Genomic DNA, 22,235 nt, shown 5'->3' on the forward strand with positions numbered 1-22,235 from the left:
GATTCAACCATCCCGTATTCATCCTCTCCTCTCCTCTCCTCTCCACTCCCTCGTCTCCATCGCCGTCTCTGTCTCTGACCTGTCCCAGCTCTGTGAAGAGAAAGGTTTTAGTGTGGGAGATGGCTGTCTGAAGAGTGACGAGAACGACACACACACACACACACAGATACATGTACAAACACACGCAGGCGCACACATTCACAAACAAACACACACACACATCCTCGGTGAGGCAGCGGTGTGATGGACAGCACTGGCATTTGGCAGGAGGCACGATAAGGTGGTGGAGAAGAGTAGGAGCGAGAAAGCGAGTGACACGTTGGATAGAGAGAGAGGGAATGATGGTGAGAGGAAGAAGAGAGGGAAATGTGAAAGATCATTGGCCCAGTGTTTGTTTCTGTGGCTACCTACCACTCCATTGTTTGCTTGCTGAGAACGAGGCAATGTGCTGAGAGGGTGGCGGCGGTGGTGGTGGGGGATTAGTGAGAGTACGACTGTGAATACGCAAAGGGAAAGGGTGGGGGGAGAGAGGGTGAGGAGAGACGCATGGAAGTGCTATTTATAACATTGGTGGGGGAGTGAGGCGAGGGTTTGTGTGTGTGTGTGTGTGTGTGTGTGTGTGTGTGTGTGTGTGTTTGTGTGCATGTTGCGTTCAAGGGACCTTGTTGTAATGGGAAAGGTTTGGTTGTTTGCTGCAATTATGGTTTGTGCTCTATTGGAATTTTTGACTTGGATACAATACCTTGAAAAGTATGAATATTCAATACCACAGGGAAAAAAATGACCCAAAATTGAGATCATAACATTTTAGATTTTTATTAAAAGATAAATGTAGTAAAGCTGAATGTACATGGAGAAAAATGTGCAGTTTTTCTTTTCCTGGATAGAAAATTGCAAAAATACTGCAGTAAACATTAAATATGACACCTTTTTTTAAATCCATTTATGTGTAAAATTTGGGTGTACTGTGCTCGTTACAGTGTACAATATTTTCCTTCTCTGGCATCATGTAATTACATCTTTCAGAGAGGAAATTGATGTTTGTTTATCTGACAATTATCTTTATATATTTCATGTGGGGAATGTGATTGGTTGCAGGCTTGCAGCCACTCACTATTAAAGATGGGTTTCTTTTTAAGAAACAGTTTGCCTGATGAAGGTGTAGTACCATAGCAGTTGTAAGTTTGCTTGCACATTGGTCTATAAAGTGTCAGAAAATAACCCAAATTAAAAAAGGTAATGTCTTCAAATGTCTCGACCAGCAGTTCAGTATGCAAAGATATTACATTTATCATCATATAGCCACAAAATACAGCAAATAATTACAGTTAAGAAGCTGGAACCAACAATAACAATTCATAGTTAATCAGTTAATCTACCTTTCAAATATCTAATCTATTAATCTTGTATCAGAATCGTGATCTCCATTATTCAACATTATTTATGAACATTAAATACAGTTTCTTTGTCTATTCTGTCATCATGAAGTTCAGTTTTTACACTATCAGTTACATCAATTAAACCGTCTGTATTTAGCCCCACAGCAATCCCTGGCGTCTCGTTACCTTACATAAAAAAGAAATCCTAACGAGTTCCTCACAGTGTGGTGTATAGCTTTCAACATTAGGATAAAAAAAAATGCTGAAATAAGATCAGCAAACAGTAGCAGCAGATACCCTGAGCTGAGCTATTTGAATTGGTATCTGTGGATAAAAGGTATGTGCATCAGTACAATCAGCTGATGTTTGTTACAAATCGGACCGGATTAGCGCTGCAACGATTAGTTGATTAATCAATAAGCCAATGGACAAGTCACTGGTAAGAGTTTTTTAGGCAAAACTCAAAATATTTGATGGTTTCAGCTTCTCAAATATGAATATCTGTTGCTTTTCCTTGTTTACTTATACTTTACTTAATAGTAGAATGATTTTCTTTGGATTTTAACTGTTCAACTCGAGCTCTTGGTACAGGACTGCAGCTAACTATTTTCATAATCTCTAAATCTTTCACAATTAATTGATTAATCATTTAGTCTTTTAAATGCCAAAGATTGTGATAATCCTCCCAAAAGTCAAAAACCCAAAGAAAAAACAGCATATACTTGCATTTAAGAAGCAGGAAACAGCTATCTTCTTTCACATTTTTGCTTGAAAAGAGGCTGAAACGATAATCAATTATCAAAATTGTTGCCAGTTAAGTTACTTTTAAGTCTAATTGTTGCTGCTCTGCTCTTGGAAGTTGTGATGGCCATTTCTTACTGTTTTCTGATATTGTATTGACCAAACGTTTAACCATTGAATTGAGAAAATAATCTGTGGATTAATCAATATTTGAAATGATCATTAGCTGCAGCTGTAGACCAAATATTCACTGGCTGTTTGTGGTTATTGACAGGTTTCAATTCTCAGTGCTACTTTGCAGGCTTTAAATATCCAGCACTACTCATGTTTAAGGCTTATACATTTCTGAGATGTGGATGATTGGTTTGTGTGCATTGGTTTGCACTTAACACTGTACAACACGGGTGTTTCGGGACAAATGTCTGTGCAGTTTCACCGTCAGAGTGAATTAGTTTCATGCTCGCTCTGGCTAACTGTAGGTACATGTAACCCCCAAACTCACAGAGCAATCCTTGTCCTCATGCCTTGGAGGGATACATGGTAAAAGAGATAATGAGTTATTTATTAGGGGTCGTTAACCCCTTGTCTTGGGGTGAAATGTCAGCAATAACACAGCAGTGTGTCTGGGTTTCTTTCGTTGGGGACAGCAGGGATACTTTGTCACACAGAGGAAGGTTTACAATAAGCAGGAACAAGTCCTGACTTAAACTTGTTTTTGTCTGCATCATCTTGGTTTGAAGTTGCCACTACTGCCTGTCCTGCTGCTGCTGCTGCTGCTGCTGCTGCCTGTCCTGTTGCAGCGAGCCTTTGGCAACGCTGCCCCCATGTGGTTTAGAGGAAAACTACATGTCTGACCTGAGGGGTCCCAAGGATCATCTCTGTGAAAATAATTCATGCTTAATACTGATTTCTGCTTGCGTGAAAGCAAATTAAAAGTGTTGTCCTGTTGAGCTTTGGCTTTAAATTCTGTTTTAATTTTTTGTTTTTTCAAGGCGTACATCATCAAACTGCAGATTTGAAAGAATCTGCCCGAAAAAGTCCAGCTTTATCCATCATCTCCTTGCTCCTCTTCTTCCTCCTAAATCTAAAAACTCCCAGTTGACTCCCCCCTCTCTCTCGTCCTCCCCCTTTCTGATGATTTTGATCCGGCTAATTCCTCCAGGTGTAAAACCCCCCTTGCTCTTTTGGCCCCTCCCCTCTCTGATATCGCTCTTCTTTCTTAAAGGGACCACCCGGCTCTCAGCAGTCCCCCCACGCACAGCCCCCCCCACACAACCCCAGCAACCCCATGATGGGACCCCATGGCCAGGTAAGACGCAAACACTTTCTCTCAAACACCCCTCTCTCTTTCATTCCCCCTTGCTCACACACAAACTCCTTTTTCTTTCCATTCAGCACTCGCACACTTTCTTCTCCTCCTCCTCCTCCTCCTCCTCCCACCCTCGGGCCCCGTTAGCTCTAGTTTTGTTCGGCTAACTCCTCGTAGATCCCTCCAGTTGCCTCTCATGAAAGCCGAGCATCCAGAGGCAGCAGGGCCCGCTCCTCACCAAGGCCCAGAGTCGGCTGTCCCCGTGTGGGATGAATAATTCACTCCTTGCCCCACCCCCCGGAGCAGCTTGTGGGGGGTTGCACATTTATCTGTTCCTCCACTCTCAACACACACACACACACACACACTCCCCTCCACTCTGCTTACTTGTTTTCACACTTTATAAATAAAACAGAGGACAGGCACTATGGACACGTCATGTATACATACAAAACACATGGGCACACACATGCGCACACACATCCAGAGTTACCAGCTATATAAAAGCATATTCAGCCTTGAGAAACGTTCATTCTCAGTCCACGTGTGTTTCAACACTTATCCAGAACAGTAGCTACAGATGACACTGTGGGGGTAAAGCTAGCCTTTGCCCATTAACTGCGGCGGCCCGGCTCTTCATTCTTGTGGTTTCTGGTTTCCGTCTTGTGTGCGAGAGAATGTGGACATGCTTCCTCTAAGGTTTTTTGGACGGCGTTGTTGGCCTGAGGTGTTGCTAACAACGCCAGGCAGACCACAGGCCGAATCAGCTTACACCACAGTGAGAGCAGGCAGGGCGTGCAGGGAGGCTGTGTGAGCGCTGTCTCTACACACACATGCACACGCACGCACACACACACACACACACACATACACACACAAATCCATGCTTTGAGTGCGTGTCTAAGCAGGCATTGTTAAAATTCATTAAACACACACTCTTGCTGATGTGTATTTTTCCAGGCGGATGTGTTGATGAATTTACGATCTTTCAGTGTCATCCTCCATCCTCCAGCCTCACTGTGTCCATCTGTGTGTCCTCAGTGCTTCCCCCGTTTGAGTGCTCTCGGATTTATCAATAATGAAAATGTCGTTATCTCTGTGTCCCTCTTCCTCCCCCTTTCTTTCCTTTTTCCTCCAATTTCTACTCCACAGCCTTTCATGTCACCACGGTATCCAGGTGGACCGCGCCCCGCACTCCGAATGCCAAATCAGGTACTTAAGCAGTTTTTTTTTTTGGGGCATTTCTTATTCACTTTTTTTGTAGGCCTGTGCTGTGCAGCTTCTTTGATAATTAATTCCATTTTGAACCAGGTATTTCAACACCAGTTGCAGATAAAGATGAAGTTACACTAATATCATTCGTATTTATCGAATTGTAGAATTAGATTACCTTGGTCCGCCTTGAGGATTGTTTCCGACCTGTGTGATCCAAACATTTCCAGTAACTTGAATGTTGTGAGGTCGCAGAGTCAAATTTTATAGAGACGATAGATGTGATTATTTCTTAAAGTCATAGCATGATTTTCTCTAAAGAAATATGTCGCTTCAATCCATGTTTGTTGGCTAAAAACTAGATTTTCCACTGCGGTCAAAAAAATGTTTGCTCTCCTGCATGCCACGCGAAGGAAGGCGTGCACCTGTATTAACGAGGTGGTCTAGCACCAATCGAATCTAACGGCACCATAAATTACATCCCTGCAGTATAAACACAGTGACAAAAAATCTATTTTCAGCTCTTAACATTATTACAGTAACTTAAGTTGTTTAAAAAAAATAATAAAAGAGCGTATTATGTATCTACATTCGCTCTGCGCCACCTTTTAATTTGATATATCATTTTATCAATGTGAAAATTTGATGATGGACATTCAAAGCTCCATTTAAAACTTCAGTGGAAGCTTCTAATGTAGCATAAAGAAAAGACAATGTAAGAATGGAGCAGCCCCACTTTTTGTGTTTGTTCTTGACAAGACACAGTGTCTGTGGGTACTACCAATGGGGTGACAACGATTTGAGATATTTAATTTCACAATGTCACATTATTTTGGTTTTTATTGTCAGTTACAGTGACCTTTTTTAAGGGATTACAACAGGAGCTTTAGTATAGTTTCACAAAATATAATGTCCTGACAGACATGAATCTTGTTAGAAACCTGAAATATATATATACATTTTTAAAAACACTATAATAGAATTTAAAATGTTCGATAAGTGAATGTGCAGGATATTAACCATGTGTTTTAATACAATGGTATACCTTAAAACGGGTATACAGCTCCAACCCTAGTTGCCAAGAGCGAGTTTTAATCCATCTCCGTGTCTGGTCTCTTGTAGCCTCCGGGAGGAATCCCAGGATCTCAGCCTCTCCTGCCAAACAGTTTGGACCCGACAAGACCGCAAGGTAAGGACTCTTGTAAATCTATCCACTTATTTTCCTGCTGGTTGTGTTTTTTATGAGTACTTAATGAACATTAGCATAAATAATTAAGCGTTATTAGCAATTGTTGTTATATACAGCAGAGAAGTACTAACAATAATGTGATAGAAATGTCAGTAGATTCATGCATGAGGTAAATTATTTCACACTTGAGTTCACAATAGTTTGAATGTGAAACAGGTGTTAAATTGGTTTCCATGTGTCGTAAAAATGTCTTTAAAGTCTTGAAATGAACTTGAAGTGTGCAGAAAACCTGAATAGGCCTATTGCAGGTTCCCAGAACCAAAGAAGTTGCATTCAACATTTGTCCGTGTGAACAAAAATGAAATAAAAATAAACTCCAAGAGATTCAGTTAATAGTCTTCTTGAAAAAGCTTCAAATCCTCATGTTGGACAAGCTCGAATGTACAAATATTTGTTTGGCAAATTACTCGAAATGAAAAATCAATTATTAAAATCTTTTTACTAATTTATTCAAAGTTGATAAATCAATAAATTAACAAGTGTTTGCAGGACTAAACTCCACCCAGCAAACATTTGGAGAGTTGTACAAATTCAGTTTGTGGTTAGGCCTTGTTTCCTGTGTGTGTCTGGCTCAGGAAGGGGTCCGTGGTGATTTGAGCTGCAGATTACAGCTTCAGGGGTCCAGAGAGTTACGACTAATGAGATTAGGATGGAGCGTTGTCTGTGGCAGGTCTTAATTCCTGACTTTTAAGTGGCTTTACGTGTCGCAGTCAGTGTGACTCTTTGGGTCTGTTTTCCAACAGGACATCCTAACATGGGTGGACCAATGAGAATGAACCCTCCTCGAGGAATGGCCATGGGCCCACAGGTATTGTTCTGTTAATGTTACTAAACTGTTCACACATTGAGCTCTTCGATTTATTCCTCTGAAGTATATATCACTCTCCATTTAGCTCTCGCAGGCTGTGATTAAATATTTCTAGAGATGTTGTTTTCTCAGTTTCCTCACCAGAACAGCTCAGGCTTGTTTGTTGTTTGTCTGAGGATGTCACATCTGTTCTCAGTCTAGTGATGTATGTGTGATCTTGGGAATTTCTCTAGAGGAAATGAGGAACAAGAGTACTGTGAAGAATCAATGTTCTTACCATCTTTTTAACATTTTATCTTGCAGAATTACGGAGGAATGAGGCCTCCCCCCAACTCCATGGGCGGCCCCATGCCAGGAATGAACATGTAAGTTAAAACCTCCCGTAGATCTAGTCTAATATAATCAGTGCGCATTTCAATGCTTCTGCCGTTTTTTGAAGCGTTACTTATGTTTCCTTTCCCTTCACACCATCTTTCTCTTCCTTCTTTCCTTTTTTGGCTCAGGGGTCCCGGAGGAAGAGGGCCTTGGCCAGGACCTAATGCTAACTCTGTGAGTCAGAAGCCCTTGAACTTTACACATGACCACATACAGGGAGTGGGTAAAGGAAGTGGGAGAAGCTTACAGTGCCATGTGGCGCACCACAGCCCTGCAAAACACAAACGTTATGTTTATGATGTCCAGCTTTGGTGTTGATTTGTCCTGTTGGCATGCTGGAGACCTTGAGACCTTTGAATCATTTGGATTGGGCCCATCAGTCAGTTTTATCATGGGATACTTGTGATCACTGATCAGTTTCCTTGAAGGACATTTTTACTTGACAACAGTAAAAACAGAAACTCACGTTACACTTGAAACAACACTTTCTGCTGCAGTCTGAACACCTATTGGCTATTAAAGGATTTTACTGCATTGTAAAGTGTTCCTCCTTTTTCGTGCACCCTGTATAGATTCACATTCAGCATCCTCTGACCCTCAGATCTGATCATCTGTTCTCTCTTCCCCCCTGCAGATAGCCTACTCCTCCTCATCTCCAGGGAACTACGTGGTGAGTGAAAATCCAGCCAGCAGCGGCTCTCCAGGACACAGTCTGTATTGTACTGCTTCATGTTCTGATGAGTGTAATTTTAACCTCCTATCTTCGATTGTTCCCCAGGGTCCTCCAGGCGGAGGAGGTCCACCTGGAACTCCCATCATGCCCAGCCCAGGTGGTGCGTCACCTAACTATGTCCCCAGAACTAACACTTGTGTCAGAAATAGATGTCTCTTCCATCTTTCCTCACTAAACAAGCATGAATGTGTCCCCTCACCAACCAAACGCTATTTCTTTGTTCTCATTTCATGCATCTATTTTTTTTGTTTAGTATTTTTAGTTATTGGTTGATAAAGTCTTTGTTTCTGTGATTCTGGTTAATATTGCATAACTAAAGTTTTTGGTTCTCCTTAGATTCGACTAACTCCAGTGAAAACATCTATACAATGATGAATCCTATCGGACCGGGAGGCAACAGACCCAATGTGAGTCTCACTCATGATTTAAGTTGATGTAGTTCTTTAACAAAAAGTTCTGTGGTGATGTTTTTTTTAAAGGTTTAACTTTCCAGGCCTGTAACAGTTTCAGACACTGTAGATTGATTCTGGGTTAAAATTATGGACGTTGTTGTAATGATTTAAAATTATACAATCTTGCCCACGTAAATGAATCCAGCTCAGATAGTTTTTAACCACATCACTGGGCACCGGTGCAAATCAGCATTAGAGAAACACAATGCCGCCACACTGAGCTCAATAAGAATCGACTGGAAGTGAACCAGGAAGAATAAATTAAATTATATCTGCTGCTTCACCCTGAGTTGAAAGGGCTACAGACCTGGTATCAACATGCATCCTGAGTGATCGGATCACTCAGCTCTAACCCAAGACGCATTGAGGATGCGTTTGAGATTCAATCAGTCAGACCACTGTGGCCACATTTTTTATAAAACAGTTGTATCAAAGAGGGTCAAACATGATGATTCAGTCATTTAAAAAGCTTCCTCTGCATCTTTTTGCCAGTTCCCTATGGGACCTGGGCCTGATGGGCCAATGGGAGCAATGGGAGCCATGGAGCCACACCACATGAACGGATCACTAGGTGGGTTTAAAAACAGCCTGAATCAACACTAACGGTCACTGAAGGTCTTTAGCTGAGAACTGTTCTTTATTTTGGATCAAGTTTACTTTAAAAATCTATTTGTCTCCTCTCCCTCCCTCAGGGTCTGGGGATATGGATGGGTTGCCAAAGGTGAGTAAAAAATCCAATTTTCAATGAACTCCTCTTGTTTGCTGAGCGTTCTTGTAAATAAAAACATTTATTTAGAATCTTTACTCTCTACACTTTAATGGTGTTGTTGCTAAAAAAGTAGTCTCATCAGTTTGTTTCACTCTCTTTTCCTCCAGAGCTCTCCTAATAACATGGGGGGCATGAACAACCCTCCTGGAACGCCGCGAGATGACGGCGAAATGGGCGGGAACTTCTTGAACCCATTCCAAAGCGAAAGTGTAAGTAGAGCGAGCGAATTACATCTCATGACCCTTAACAATTATCCTTAAATTCCTGACATAAACCAGTGGAAGAATGCAAGCAGAGGTTTGCCTGATTTTTCTTCAATATTGATCTCAAACTTTACCAGAACATAATCGATAGACTGTGTCTTGTCCCTTTTTTTAATCACTTCATTATGTAAGCTTTATTGGTTAGTCTGACTTACATTATTAGAGCTGTGAGGCTGCAAATGTTTGATAGAAGTACAATAGTTAAAAAGCCGAAGTCCCCACTGGTCCAGAAAGTTGTACATGATTCATCAATAGCCTACTCAAACCCGACAAGTGAAATATTAAAAAGGAGATCAGAATATTCCTGTAAAGAAGGAAAAAGAAAATGTTCAAAATACATATTTAGGTATTAATTTTGGTTTAGATTTCCTTCCTTGAAACGTATACAAATAAGTACATTTAATAAGATTAACATACACTTTCAGGAAAATTTTAACGCAAAAGTGTTCATGGTCTCCTCTTAAAAACACAACACACTTTATACTCTATAACTTGGGACACAGCACAATGAATTTAAAATGTAAAACATGCTGCTCTATTCCTGAAGCGCACAGCAGCGTGTTCATTATACAAAATAATGATAAAGACGGGGCTGTAAAGGATATCTGATGTTCTGCTTGCATTGTAGCCGCTTACTAATCATTGTTTATCCTCTGTATCAGTGATTGGGGAATCGACGAAATTGCTTCAATCTTTTTCATTTATTTGTCATATCTACGGACAAATTTAAGGGGGATCAGGGCATTTAATTTAGTCGTTGCTAAAGTGAGTTTAGTTTTCTGTGTGGGGTGTTTTCCTTGCATTGTGTAAGATTGTGACGGTCTCTTACCCTCGGCCTGGAGAGCCACGGGGTGCACAGGAGTTTATGTCGAGCCCTAATTCTCTGATTCAACTTCAAATTAGAGCTTTAATGCCAATATCCAAGTGATGCTACTTCAGTTTCCTCCTTGGAAGAATATTCTGTTTGTTTGGAAATGTTTGTTTTTTTATTAACACAAATAAAAGTCTAAATTTAGGATTTAAATGTAAATATCCAGTTTATAAATATAAGTAAACAAAGCTATGAATCTATTTAAGCTAACCCACTTTCTTTGACAGTTTTTGTGCTATATCCAAATTTGCCTGCACTAAAAGAAGTATACAATACTCAGCACTTATAATCAGAAATATGACTGAGTGATTGCTGTATTGATTAGTCGAGTCAGGTGTATCAGAGCTTGGCTGGATCCTAAAGTCTGTGCTTCCTCTAGCTTTGCAGGGCTGGGTCTGAGCGCCCTCTGGTGTTTAAATGTTGTCGGTGACATATCCACTCATCTGTGCCCTACTCCCCCTTCCCTCTCTCTCTCTTTTCAGTATTCACCCAACATGACGATGAGTGTGTGATTTTATTTTTTCCTTTTTTTTGTATTTTTGTTTATTTTACCCCCTCCTATTTTTGTACCCCTGCACCTGATTTTTTTTTTTTCTTTTTTTTTTTCTTCAATTCAATCCTTACTTCACCTCGGATTGGACCACCTCCCCTCCTCACACACACACCCTCTGCCCTCACCCCCTTCAATACGGGATCCTCCCCCCCCACCCCGCCTCCTCTTTCCCCTCGGGAACTCTATGGCCACGCAGACCTCTGGGACAGCCCTTGAGCATGCTGGGACTCTAATTAAGACGGGCCCTCCTGGAGCATGCAAGATGGCCGCCGGTCTGAATAGGAAGCAGAGCAACAGGAAGAGCCTCCTCTCTGACTCCGGCCCCGGCCTCCCTGGCTTCCTGTCAGGTTCTAGACAATGAGCGGGGGAAGGAGGACAAACAGAGAACGAGGGAGAGGAGACTGGGTAACACAGCCCTCCCCCTGAGGGGAACACTGTTGGGTCTGTTAGCAGCTGCCTGGAAGCTTCTCAACCACCACTTTGGACTTTTTAAACACTTTTTATCGTCATTTTTTTTGTTGCTGTTCCTCCCCGACGGATTCAGTTGAGGGTCGTATGAAACGACCCCCTTTTGCCCTCCTCCACATTGTTCTCTCTGTGTGTACATTTTTAACAGAGGTGTTGTGATGATCAGTGAACTTTTTTTTCTCCATTTTTTTTGTGTATGTATTGTATCATTGCTATTTTTATTATTGTATTATTGTTATTAATGATATTGTTATGATCATTTTTAAGATTAGGTTCTAATTTCTGTTGTTTCTTAAGGGCACATTATTATGATGAAGACAGCATTATGTGCACACAAATCAGAAATTGTTTGCTGTGTAACATGTGGCTCCATGTGAGCACACTGCCCCCTGCTGGTGAGAGTTTCTCCATCAAGGTACTGATTGGCCCTTTTTTCAAAAAAAAAAAAGAAAAAAAATCTTTCTCAGTGTTTTAGCAACCATTTAAAAATTTTAACTTCTTTCTCAGTAATCCAAACAAGAAGAAGAAGAAGCGGCTCCTGTTTTTAGTAGCTTCCAAGCAGTGAAATGCACAGCTCTATTTATTTATGTACTTTAAATTTGTCTTATGAATCATTGTTACTTTTTTTTTTAAAGTGTTATCCCTGTTTTTTTTTTTTTTTTTCGTTTGTTAACTGCAGAACTAGTAGCAACTGTGTAAATATGCAGATCCAGTCAGCAGCATCTCGTCTCCATCTGACGTCATTAAGCCCCTCCATTCGAGCCCTAAAGGTGCTTTAAAGTGTCGACCATTGGTAACACTTCATAAATAAATTAGTTAAAGGTCCCATACGTAATACTTTCATTTTGGGTGTTTTATAGAAAATGTTTACATGCTTTAATATTCAAAAAACACATTTTTTCTCCCATACTATTCATTGCTGCAGCACCTCTACTCACTCTCTGTCTGAATGCTCTGTTGTAGTGCCTGTCTCTTTAAGGCACCCCTCAAAAAAAAAACAACCCAGCCTGTTCTGATTGGTCAGCTGTCACAGGCCTGAGCAGGCACCGCCCACTGTGTTTCTGCACCAGCTCTGCAAGTCTTTATGCAACCACGCCTGTACTGAGGGGAATCCCTGAGGATGGCGTTTGTATAGTTGTGACATCACAACGTAACGGAAGTCCTTACGCCGTGTTTAAAGGCAATATGGGACCTTTAATTAAACTTGAGTTATCAGTTATTTCACCTTTAACAACCAATGAAATGCTTAACAAACCATTTATTAAGCTTTCTCTTGTAAAGTTGCAGCTGATGTTTATAATACTTTGTAAAAGGTTAATAAACACTGTGTAGTTCATCTATAAACATTATTTGGATGACCTTTATAAAGTTGCAACGGATGTTTATAAATCTTTGCAGTTGCTTAAAGGTGTAAAGCAGTATGAGCTGGTCAGCTCAGTTAACCGTGCAGCTTGAAGTCATATTAGCTGACATTTGTTTACTATCGGACTATAACCTCTCAAGGGTAAAACATGGCTAGGGGCTAGCTGGTTAGCATGCTAAATTCAATAGATAACTGCATCACATTACATGGACATTGTTTACATATTCTATTGATCGTTTTAATGTTTTGTAAACAATTCTTACATATTGCACCTTTTTAATAAATGGTTTATTGAGCATTTTTTCTGCTAACAGTGAGATAACTATTAACTAAAGTTTAACTAACCATAGATTTACCATTTATTGATGATGGTTATTATGAAGTGTTACCCGACCATTTTGACCACACTCATGCTGCTTCCACTATCAGGTTACTGTCACTCTCAGCATCGTCTCTGCTGACCTGTTATGAACACTTTATGTTTGCTGATGACTCCTAAACACACTGTGATGTATGTCTGTGCTTTATGGGAATTTGCTTTCACACGACGGTCAGTTTTTAGCTTGCAGACAATTTTTTGTTTTCCACGCACGCAGCGCTCCTTCTGGTGAAAGGACTTCTGGCGCTCTGCTGATAGGATCCCTGGTGTTTTTAATGTCGGAGCGAAGCGTTTGCTCTGTTGACTGTAGCGAGCGGCCTCCCTCCCTTTGCTCGTCTTGAAGAAAAAGACCTCCGTCCTGCTTTTTCCCCCTTTTTCTCACCTCTCCGACGGGCCAGCATCGACAGTCTCACACACACACGACACACACAACCCTCTGTTTTGTTTTTTTTTTTGTACAACTCTCTCCATCTTCTTGATTTTAATTTTTTTGTAAATACTGTAAAATGCATTTTGATATCATTGACATGTTTTGATATTTTCAAATCACGACAACAGTTGATCAGAAACGTGCTGATTCGGGGCAACTGTGTGCGTATTTGTTCAGATGGTGTGTCTTTTACTCAGAAATGATATGAATGATGAGAAACAGAAACTGGAGCTGCTATAGACTATAATGCTATTTCTTCTCATCACAGACAAACTTGGGGCTTTTACTGTGCATCAGAGCTGTATGAGAGGACGAGGGAGGAAAACATTTTCTGAAGTGTGTTTGAACGCCTTTTTTCGCTAACTCACTGTCACACACATTTCCTTGAAAAATCTTTTAAACACGATTCTCGTCCAGAAGCCTCCGTCCTCTTGGAAAATTTGATGTGAGGTGGCCCCAAAAAAAAAAAAAAGAAAACAAGCCGCTTAAATTTTTCAGTTTTTTGACAAGGAATTTGCAGGAAACAGAGCGAAAAAGAGGCCGGTTTTTCACAATAAAACTGCATTTCATCTTCCACCCCCAGGGCACACAGGACACTGTCTCTCAATCCAACACACCAGGGACCAGAGAACAGACTTTACTATGAAGGATTTTTTTTTTTTTTTTTGTTAATCTATTTAAAATGGGGCGGGAGAAATGTTTTTTGGGAAAGTAAAGAGAGAAAAAATAAACGGACAGATTGGTTTGCTGAGAGGAGGTAGAGAGAGTGCGGGAACAGGCGTTTCCTCCCCTGTACTTTGAAGTACTGTTGTATAAAATGCAGTCGAACTTCTCTCTATCTTTCTGTCCTGTAAGTAAAGCCGTCACAACGTTGATCATTTCTGTATTTCTATTGTGCTGATGTATAATACTGTAACATTCAGGGGCAGGGAGGGTTGAGAGAGGAATTTTTTTGAGAGGAGTAAAGATTTTTTCTGTTGAGTTCCTCATTTTTCCTCTTGATGACAAAGCAGTATTGAATATGAGGCAGTCTGTCCTTGGGGAGTTGCTTTGTATCTCATGTTAGGGTAGTTTCAGATCCTAAATGTCTCGTGTAGTAAAATAAGAGGTTCCTTCTTCGTATGTTTCTTTATATTGTAAAGTTTCTTTAGACAAAAAAATGTTGCTTATTGGAAAAAAAGGTGGGAAAACTGCATTGATAATAAATGTAATTTTTTTTTTCTTTTGGTTTTGTTTTAATTTTCATCAAGTTGTCAGTCGTTTTTGCCTGTGTCCCCCTTGTTGTAGATACATATTAAAAACAAATAAAATGACTTCACTCCTTTTGCCATGAACATGCATTTCTTTCACTGTGACTTCACTGATTTCTAGTGACGAGGGTGATGAAATGGATCTCACTTACAAACATTAAAATTATTATCTATAGCCTTTTCAATACTGTTGTGTGACATGCGCCAATATTGTTTTGAAGAGAACGATGCTTGGGGTAATTTATTAGTATTGAATTTCCACTGAAGTTTACCCTAATGTTATGTTAGACTATAAAGTTTACTGTTAAACTGTATAATATCTGCTGCCTCCGTCATATATCTTTGTCACAACTGTTGATCATTACATTTGATGCATCATTGCAAAAAATGTGTGTATATCAGCAGATATATCGATATCAGTATTCTTAAATCCCTAATGTCTGCATCAGCTCCACAAATTGAGTATTGGTTGGAGTTTAAACTTTAAAGGGTTAAAGAGGAAGAAAACATTTGCTCAGATTTTCTAAAATATTTCCTAAATTATCTTCATAACTGGTGAGTTTTACCATTTCAGACCTCCAAAAACAAACTATTCTCTGCCAGTACAGATCATAAAAAGTTCATCACTGGATCGACCTGTCATTTTTTATTGATTTGATTGAAGCAAAACAAATATCCTGAATAACTAACTCTGATTATTCTGTTTGGTTTGTTTGCTTGTTTTGCTTTTGAAAGAACATTTTATTTTTTTAATTAAAAAGGGAAAAAACAGCAGAGAATGTCTGCTATATAAAGGTACTGCTATAACTGTCAGTCCTGAAGCACCTAAGAATTATTTTCATGATCATGTTAGCTACTTTCCCTGACTAACTGACAAATCATTTGGTAAATGTCAGAAAATAGCTGAACAAAATTCCCATCACAGGTTCAGAGATCATGATGAAAACGGCCAAATCAAAGATATTCAGTTAATTTCAAAGACGACATAGAAAACCAGCAAATGCTCAAATTTGAAAAGCTGGAAACTGAATTTTTGACATTTCTGTCTAGTTTAATGTTGCAGATGAATTCTCTGTTAATCAACAACGTGATTCATCAATGAATCTTGAGAGTTTAGTATCAAAATGTCAGAATTTGTCTAAGTAATACTGAACTAAATACACAGAGGTACAAACATGGCAAAAATGAATTCAATCTCGTTTTATTTTTCAGATTTAACTGGTTCGTTTTGCACATCTGCTACAAAATAAGCGACTGTTATCGGAGTGACATTGCAGTAATATTGGGATCTTTAAAACGCTTTACACAGCTGGAGCTCTGAGGCTGTGCTTCAGGTAATCAGGTAACAAAGTCCACTCCAGGCCCATTTTCAGGCTGCTGCTTGAACATCATCATGGAGGGATGAAGGCTCTCAGTCTCACAGGCCTCTCCCTCCGATCTGTTCGAGCTGCACCGAGTGGCGACGCGGTGACCTCCTGCTCCTCTCACTGCAGCTGGAGTCGACCAGGGAGGTGACAGAGGAGGCGAGCGGCAGTGGAGGGAGGGACGCCGGTCTCACAGATGCTCTGGACGAAGAGGAGGAGGAGGAGGGTGGAGAGGAGCTGGGTGGGTGGGGCAGAAACACCATGCTCCTGCTTTTGAAAGGTGGAACCTGGGTCGGGACCTGGAGGCGGGAGTCTGATCGGTTGACTAAGGGAGGGAGGTGGAGCGGAGGAGGAAACGTGGTGACGGAGGGGAGGGTGTTCCTGCGGAGGTGGGAGCTGGGAGACAGACAGGCAGGAAGTGAATCACGTCTTGGTGTCAGATGGTCTGATGGTGAACCTCCAGGCGTCACACACCTCTTGGGATCCAGTCTTCTCGGGGTCGCCTGAGATGAGCTCACCTCCGTGAGGGACAGGACTGACTGAGAAACCCTCTGAAGAAAATCCCCATGGCAGCTGTTGTAATTCTCTCCTCTATATCTGTCATCCCTCTTTTGAACCTCTGTCCTCTCTTTCACCCTGCACTGAAAATGTGGCTCCACATCCTCTCCTTCCTCATCTTCCCTCTTTGAATCCTCTTCCTCCTCCTCCTGCGGGCTCCTCTCCCTCATGCCCTCCTCATAAGCCTGGTTCAGACAGGCCAGGTTGTGAATGGCGAGCCAGGGTTCAGATAACACTCTCTGTCTGGGCGGTGGAGTGCTACACTGGCCCATCGGACTCAGCTCGGAGGAGGGAAGTCTGCTGCTGCTGCTACTTCCTCTTTTGCCTGATGGAAGTGAAGAAGACACAGACAATAAGTTTTTCCCCTGTTGGATACTTTTTTAAATCCAAATTGAGGTCTAAGGATAGATACTGTTATGCTGTAGCCTAAAGATCAATCTCCTTGAGGCTTATTTGTCATTTTAAGCCATATAAATAAAGATGGCATGAATAAAATTGCCTTAAAAATATTCTTAAAACAGTTTTTATTACTGTAAACGTCCTTGATTTTACAGAGAGCTCACAAAACAATGCTCAAAGGAAACAGAGGAGCTGCTAACAACTCAACCATATCTCATTTCTTATTGGGGATGATGGTGAAACGGGTCAGAAAACAAAAAAACAATCATTATAATTCATTTTTTTGTGGATAATTTGAATCACTCTGAAGTCTGTATAAAATGTTGTCAAGATATTTCACTCTGAATCAAAGTGGTGGAAGAAACCACACAAAAACCAAGCTAGTGGCGTGCCACAATTCGACGACAATGCTAACATGCGGATGCTTGGCGGTGGCCATCTTAATTCAACGTGCTAGCAGGCTAACATTTGCTAATTAGCACTAAAAACTGAGTACAGCTGAGGCAGATTCATTGCAACATCTTGCAGAAAGCCACAAATGTTCATCTTGGTGCTAAAAATGGTTGTGCGAAAAGAAAAGTCGGGGATGAAGACTCCTCTGGGGACTCCTCTAAATTAAAGTGGTGGACCAACCAACAGAACCGTCCCAAGCTCGGTTCAACACACATTCATTTGTTGCGCAGGTTGTGAAACTCGTTAGGCTTTCTTCAATAGCCATTTCAAGACTCTCTGCTGTATGATTTAAGTGTCAGCTCCTGTGTAGCAGAGGGAACTTTGCTTCATTCATTGTAATGCACCGCTCGAGTTAGCTTCACCTCACCCCGGTAACACATTTTCATCTTGTCTCCTCAGGAATGAGCGCTCGGCTAATGATTTCAACCACCAGGAATTTGCTCCCATCTGTCGAGACTTGCCTTTGTTATACTCGGCTCTGCTATATTCAGGAGGGGCGCGGCGTCTGCATGCAGAGGCTCCTGAGCTCAACATTAAGGTGCAACTTGAATAATTGAATCATTCAGGCCTGATGTTAAGAGCCCGGGTTTTTAACGTGATGTAAAAGTAATGAGATGAGAAGTGGCTGAGCTAGGACTACCCACAAATGTCCCCCATTCTGCTGTGGCATTACCACCAGCAAAGTGGACATAATGTTCACTGAAGAACAACACTGTGGTCATAACAATCTGCATTTGCTCACTAGTTCCTCTGAAGTTGAAGATGTTTTCTCCCTCGGTGGAGTTGGGCGAGCCCGTCTTGAGGAAGATGTCAGATGGGGACATGCAGGACACAGGGGAGGTGTCAGGGGATGGAGGGACGTTCAGGTAACGCCTGGTCACCGGGCCTCCTTTCACACCCTTCTCTGTAGCAATGATGATGATGTCACGACCCCTGGCCTGGCAGGCATCCATCAACACCTATACACACGGTACAGGTGAGGTGTAGATTGGATTTGACCCATTAAGTGTTCTGATGCTGCCTGATACTTTTTGAAGTGGTAGTCAGTGTCTGCACCTTCGTACCGCTCAGTATTCAGCGGTTCCTCCATCCACTGGGAGGAAAAGCTTTTGAAAAAGTGTAAGGCTTTAAAACTTTATAATGAACAAGTGGAAAAATTGAGCTTCAGCATTCCAATTTGATGCAACTTTTTTCTTTTATTCTTTTAAATACAATTATTTATTTCAGTTGTTACTGGTTCCTTTTCAAATTAAGATTTTACATACAAGACCTAAGATCACTTTGTAACCTATAATTATAGATTTAAGTACACAAAAGTATATACATTTGACATCCTGCAACATTAAAACACTAATAACACATAAATGCATACATTATTATAATCTTTTTATTTATACTTAAAGGTGCAATGTGTAAAAAATGGCCACTTATCCAGGTACAGAATAGCTAAGGGCTAGCTGGTTAGCCTGCCAACTTTAGTAAATATCTCTGCAACGCAATACATAGACGTCTCATCGTCAAACATCCTTATGAATCGGAGTCATATGTGTTGGTTTAGATTATTTTCCCTTCCTGACTGACCTTCAGTGTTGGCTGGTGCTGTGCATTGATGGCGTACACCAGTGCTGAGGCTCCGGAGTAGTCCTCCATGCTGGGGTCGGCTCCTGCAGCCAGCAGGGTGGACGCCACCTGAGCTCCTGCTCGCTCCATGCAGGCGTACATCAGAGCGGTACGTCCGGCTCGGTCCTGTGCGTTTGGATCTGCCTGATCAGTACAGAGGAGGAAATCTGGTAGAAGACGACAACTCCGAGTAGTTTGTACGCCATGAAGCCTCAGCGACGGTCCAGTGTGTCAGTCAGAGTGCTCAGTTAAGACTTTCTTAATACTGTATCCCTCTCTTACTGCAGGTACACATTTATCATGCATCTTACTCAATACACTGTTGAACTTTAGTCTCTGAAAAGTTGCTTTAAATTACATTCAAGATCATGTATTTTGAGTTTAAATTGAAAATCTTGCTCACTCCCAACTGACCTGGTTCTGAAGCAGGTAATTGAGGAGTTTCATGGTGTCGGGCCCGGCTGGCTCCCCTCTCAGAGCCTTACAGGCAGCCAGGAGAGCAGTCTCTCCTCTTGGGTTGCACGCGTTGACTTGAGCTCCACCTTCCACCAGCAGGCGGACCAGACGAAGCTTGCCCGAGGACGCTGCACTGATGAGGGGGCTGCAGTCTGACAGGGGGTCCCCCATGGCCCCTAGAATAAAACTAAAAAATCTAACCTGCTGATTTGGATCTTATTTCACCGACAGTTCCACGTTGCAGTATTCCAGTTTTAACAGCAAGAACAACTTTACAGCGTGTTTGGACTTCTTTTACCTGCTATGTTTCTGGAAAATGTAGTCCATTGATATTCTTTTGCTGTATTTTTCCTCCTACGTTTCAATAAGCTATTTCACTTTTGTGATTGTTGCTCTCAAATACCACTTTTTATCTCAAGAGATAACCAAAATAAATTGTTTATGACATCAAAAAATAACACAAAACTGGATATGCAAATCACTTTTTTTGAGTCATTATAGATTCAATCTATTTTAAATAAAATCTGAAAAGTTAAAGGCTGCTAATGCTTCTTCCGATGCTTAAGAAGTGGACATGAACATGACATCCACAGGTAATTTATGGATGGACACACATCCACAGCACACATAGTAAACATGAAACTCACCTTGATGCTCCATCTTCAGTGTTTATTTACTTATTCCTCTCCTGCAAACATCAGCCATCTCGCATTTTCAGGCCCTTTGCAAAGAAAAACTCTCATCTTTATGTCATTATTTCACCGTATCCTTAGAAAGATGCACCTTGGATTCTGGCTGAAGCGTCCTCATGTCGCTGGCCTGCAGCAGACTGTGGAACATAAAGCGAGAGGATACTAACTTTCATCTAACTCCTCCGTCCCCTCCGTACCTGCTGGGTTGAAGGGAAGTTCAGCCCACAGCGAGCGTTAAAAGTTATAAATGGTTCCCGAGTCCAAAATGTCACCTGTTGCAGACACCGCGCTACAAAGACGCAGAGGCCCTTTGATATGAGTCAGCTTTGAACGGTTCTCATCTGCCTTGTGACCACCATCTGCGATCAAACACTGGCTGAGGGAGACAGTTGGGACACACACTAAATGTCAGATACACAGACACACAGCAGATCATTTGTGTCTGACCATTTGTGCTTTGTGTGCGTCTGTTTTTATGTCTTTTGTTCTCTGCAAAGCGCCGAGCACCTGTTCTGTAAAAACAATAAATTCTGACTTCAGTGATTTCATAATGGCAGAGAGAGAAAGAGGGAGAGAGCCAGGCTCCGAGCCCGTCTGACAACAGGGAAACAATTCAGCAACTCCTCAAATACCAGATGTGCAATTAAGTCAAACAGCAATTAGTTGGAGCTAATAAAATTAGCAGCGAGCACAAGCAGCAGGAAAGCATATTAATCTAATGTTTCCTGCGTCCTTATTAACATGCAAACATGTCCTGAATGGGCATGAGACGCTGACAGTGCCTGGTTATAAATGCTCTGATTCTGCAGGGTTTTAGAGGACTCGTGCTTTCAATGGATATGTGAAGTCAGTTGCAACATAGAGGGTCACTAGTTTTGTTTTATTTAGTAAATCGTGGCTTTTCAAATTAAAAGTGTTCTTGCATGAAAGGAACATAACTAACGATGCTTTCTAAACTTAAATCAGTAACTTAAACTCTAACTAAATTGTTTTTAGCATGCTAACCAGCTAGCCCCGGCTAATCCCGGTCTTAAACTCCTGTGTTAGCAGTGTAACACCAACACTGCTACTCTAGTGATCTTCTCCCCCCTTTTTGTTGTGAGTATGAACTTTGACAGGTGGTCAGTTCTTACATATTGCACCTTTAAGGTTGAATTTTCTACCAGTATCTTTACTTCTATGCAGACAAACTGTCTGTTAAATGCTCTGTCTTCCAGAATATCACATCCTATTGTCTTCCCACCCCTGTTAGTTATAACTGCTGCCTTTCTGAAAGTATTTAACCCACGGGTCACACTTTGTAGAGCTGTTACAGCATCAATATTAGAACTTTAGACTGAGGGGTCGACTCATCACAACAATACTGGATGAGAAATAAAAACACCCAACTGAGCCTCTCAAGTCAAATCTAATTCAGTAATTCATAAATAATTCACATCCACGAAAATGTACAGACATTTTAGACGTTAGATTTAAAGTCCGTCTCCAAACAAAGAACCTAAAGCAGAACGGATTCAAATGAATCAGTGCTGAAGCTAATGCACCTGAACAGAGAGATCAGTCTCAGAGGTCAACAGCAGGGCTTTCCAAAGCCCAACTCAAATTAACCAAATTAAAAAAGCAATGATGAACTGATTCGTGCAGAAGGAAAACGCTTGAACATTTGAACATATTACCATCCATAGCTGTAAATAATGTATAAAAAATAGCCCCACCCTCACCAGCAGCAATATGTACATTAATGCATTTATAATTATAATTCAGTTATGTAATATAGTGCATGTTATTGAGACTCCAATCAGCAACAGTACTGACAAAAGAAGGCTTGTATAGGACTGGGTATCGAACTTTGATATTGTCAAAGCACTGACCAAATTGCCACGATGAAATCAAGTATCGAAAAATGTCTTGTCATTCTATATCCAATATCAATACCTAAGAGGTTAATCTCAAGTGAGTGAGACAATAACCGTGGTTCAGTAACTGAGGCATCAATGAACGAATTACATACGAGCTTTAACTCTGCCCCAGGAAGATTCTTTTGGATTTTATGCAGAAAATTTGGTTTCTTGGGGACAAATTTTGCAAC

The 22,235-nt window shown here is 41.1% G+C and overlaps 2 protein-coding genes across 6 annotated transcripts in view; one reads left to right on the forward strand and one right to left on the reverse strand.

Annotated features, from left to right (window-relative positions):
* LOC311274301 (single-stranded DNA-binding protein 3) overlaps positions 1 to 14,688 on the forward strand; it is a 43,062-nt gene extending 28,374 nt beyond the window's left edge. The window contains exons 6-18 of one of the 4 annotated variants that reach the window (XM_084381866.1): positions 3,346 to 3,429; positions 4,582 to 4,641; positions 5,764 to 5,830; positions 6,634 to 6,698; positions 7,002 to 7,063; positions 7,202 to 7,247; positions 7,708 to 7,743; positions 7,852 to 7,906; positions 8,143 to 8,213; positions 8,751 to 8,829; positions 8,951 to 8,979; positions 9,135 to 9,236; positions 10,911 to 14,688. In XM_084381866.1, the coding sequence (XP_084237992.1) occupies positions 3,346 to 3,429; positions 4,582 to 4,641; positions 5,764 to 5,830; positions 6,634 to 6,698; positions 7,002 to 7,063; positions 7,202 to 7,247; positions 7,708 to 7,743; positions 7,852 to 7,906; positions 8,143 to 8,213; positions 8,751 to 8,829; positions 8,951 to 8,979; positions 9,135 to 9,236; positions 10,911 to 11,075 (921 nt within the window). In that variant the 3' untranslated portion in view covers positions 11,076 to 14,688. Of the gene's footprint in view, positions 1 to 3,345; positions 3,430 to 4,581; positions 4,642 to 5,763; positions 5,831 to 6,633; positions 6,699 to 7,001; positions 7,064 to 7,201; positions 7,248 to 7,707; positions 7,744 to 7,851; positions 7,907 to 8,142; positions 8,214 to 8,750; positions 8,830 to 8,950; positions 8,980 to 9,134; positions 9,237 to 10,643; positions 10,888 to 10,910 lie in introns of those variants that run through there. The other 3 variants (XM_084381863.1, XM_084381864.1, XM_084381865.1) reach the window with 3 other exon arrangements.
* A 1,129-nt stretch (positions 14,689 to 15,817) lies between these two features.
* Positions 15,818 to 20,254, reverse strand: LOC311274298 (uncharacterized protein). Of its 2 annotated transcripts, none has more exons than XM_084381858.1 (5): positions 20,102 to 20,254; positions 19,413 to 19,630; positions 18,960 to 19,142; positions 18,121 to 18,337; positions 15,818 to 16,851 (listed from the first exon to the last, which is right to left on the reverse strand). In XM_084381858.1, the coding sequence occupies exons 1-5, from the start codon at positions 20,112 to 20,114 to the stop codon at positions 16,022 to 16,024; spliced, it is 1,461 nt and encodes a 486-aa protein (XP_084237984.1). In that variant the 5' UTR covers positions 20,115 to 20,254; the 3' UTR covers positions 15,818 to 16,021. The 2 variants fall into 2 exon arrangements, with proteins under 2 accessions (XP_084237984.1, XP_084237985.1); XM_084381859.1 differs by having other exon boundaries at positions 19,413 to 19,641; positions 20,102 to 20,113.
* Positions 20,255 to 22,235: the final 1,981 nt, after the last annotated feature.

Source organism: Pagrus pagrus (genome assembly GCF_965226575.1).
Source record: "Pagrus pagrus genome assembly, chromosome: 18".
NCBI classification, from domain to species: domain Eukaryota; kingdom Metazoa; phylum Chordata; class Actinopteri; order Spariformes; family Sparidae; genus Pagrus; species Pagrus pagrus.

Excerpts from the sequence above, each read along its gene's own strand:
- LOC311274298 (XM_084381858.1), bottom strand. Across the intron at positions 19,143-19,412 it reads ATTACCTGCTTCAGAACCAG|GCAGATCCAAACGCACAGGA; the intron begins GTCAGTTGGGAG and ends TGTACTGATCAG. Across the intron at positions 16,852-18,120 it reads CTTCAACTTCAGAGGAACTA|GCAAAAGAGGAAGTAGCAGC; the intron begins GTGAGCAAATGC and ends CACTTCCATCAG.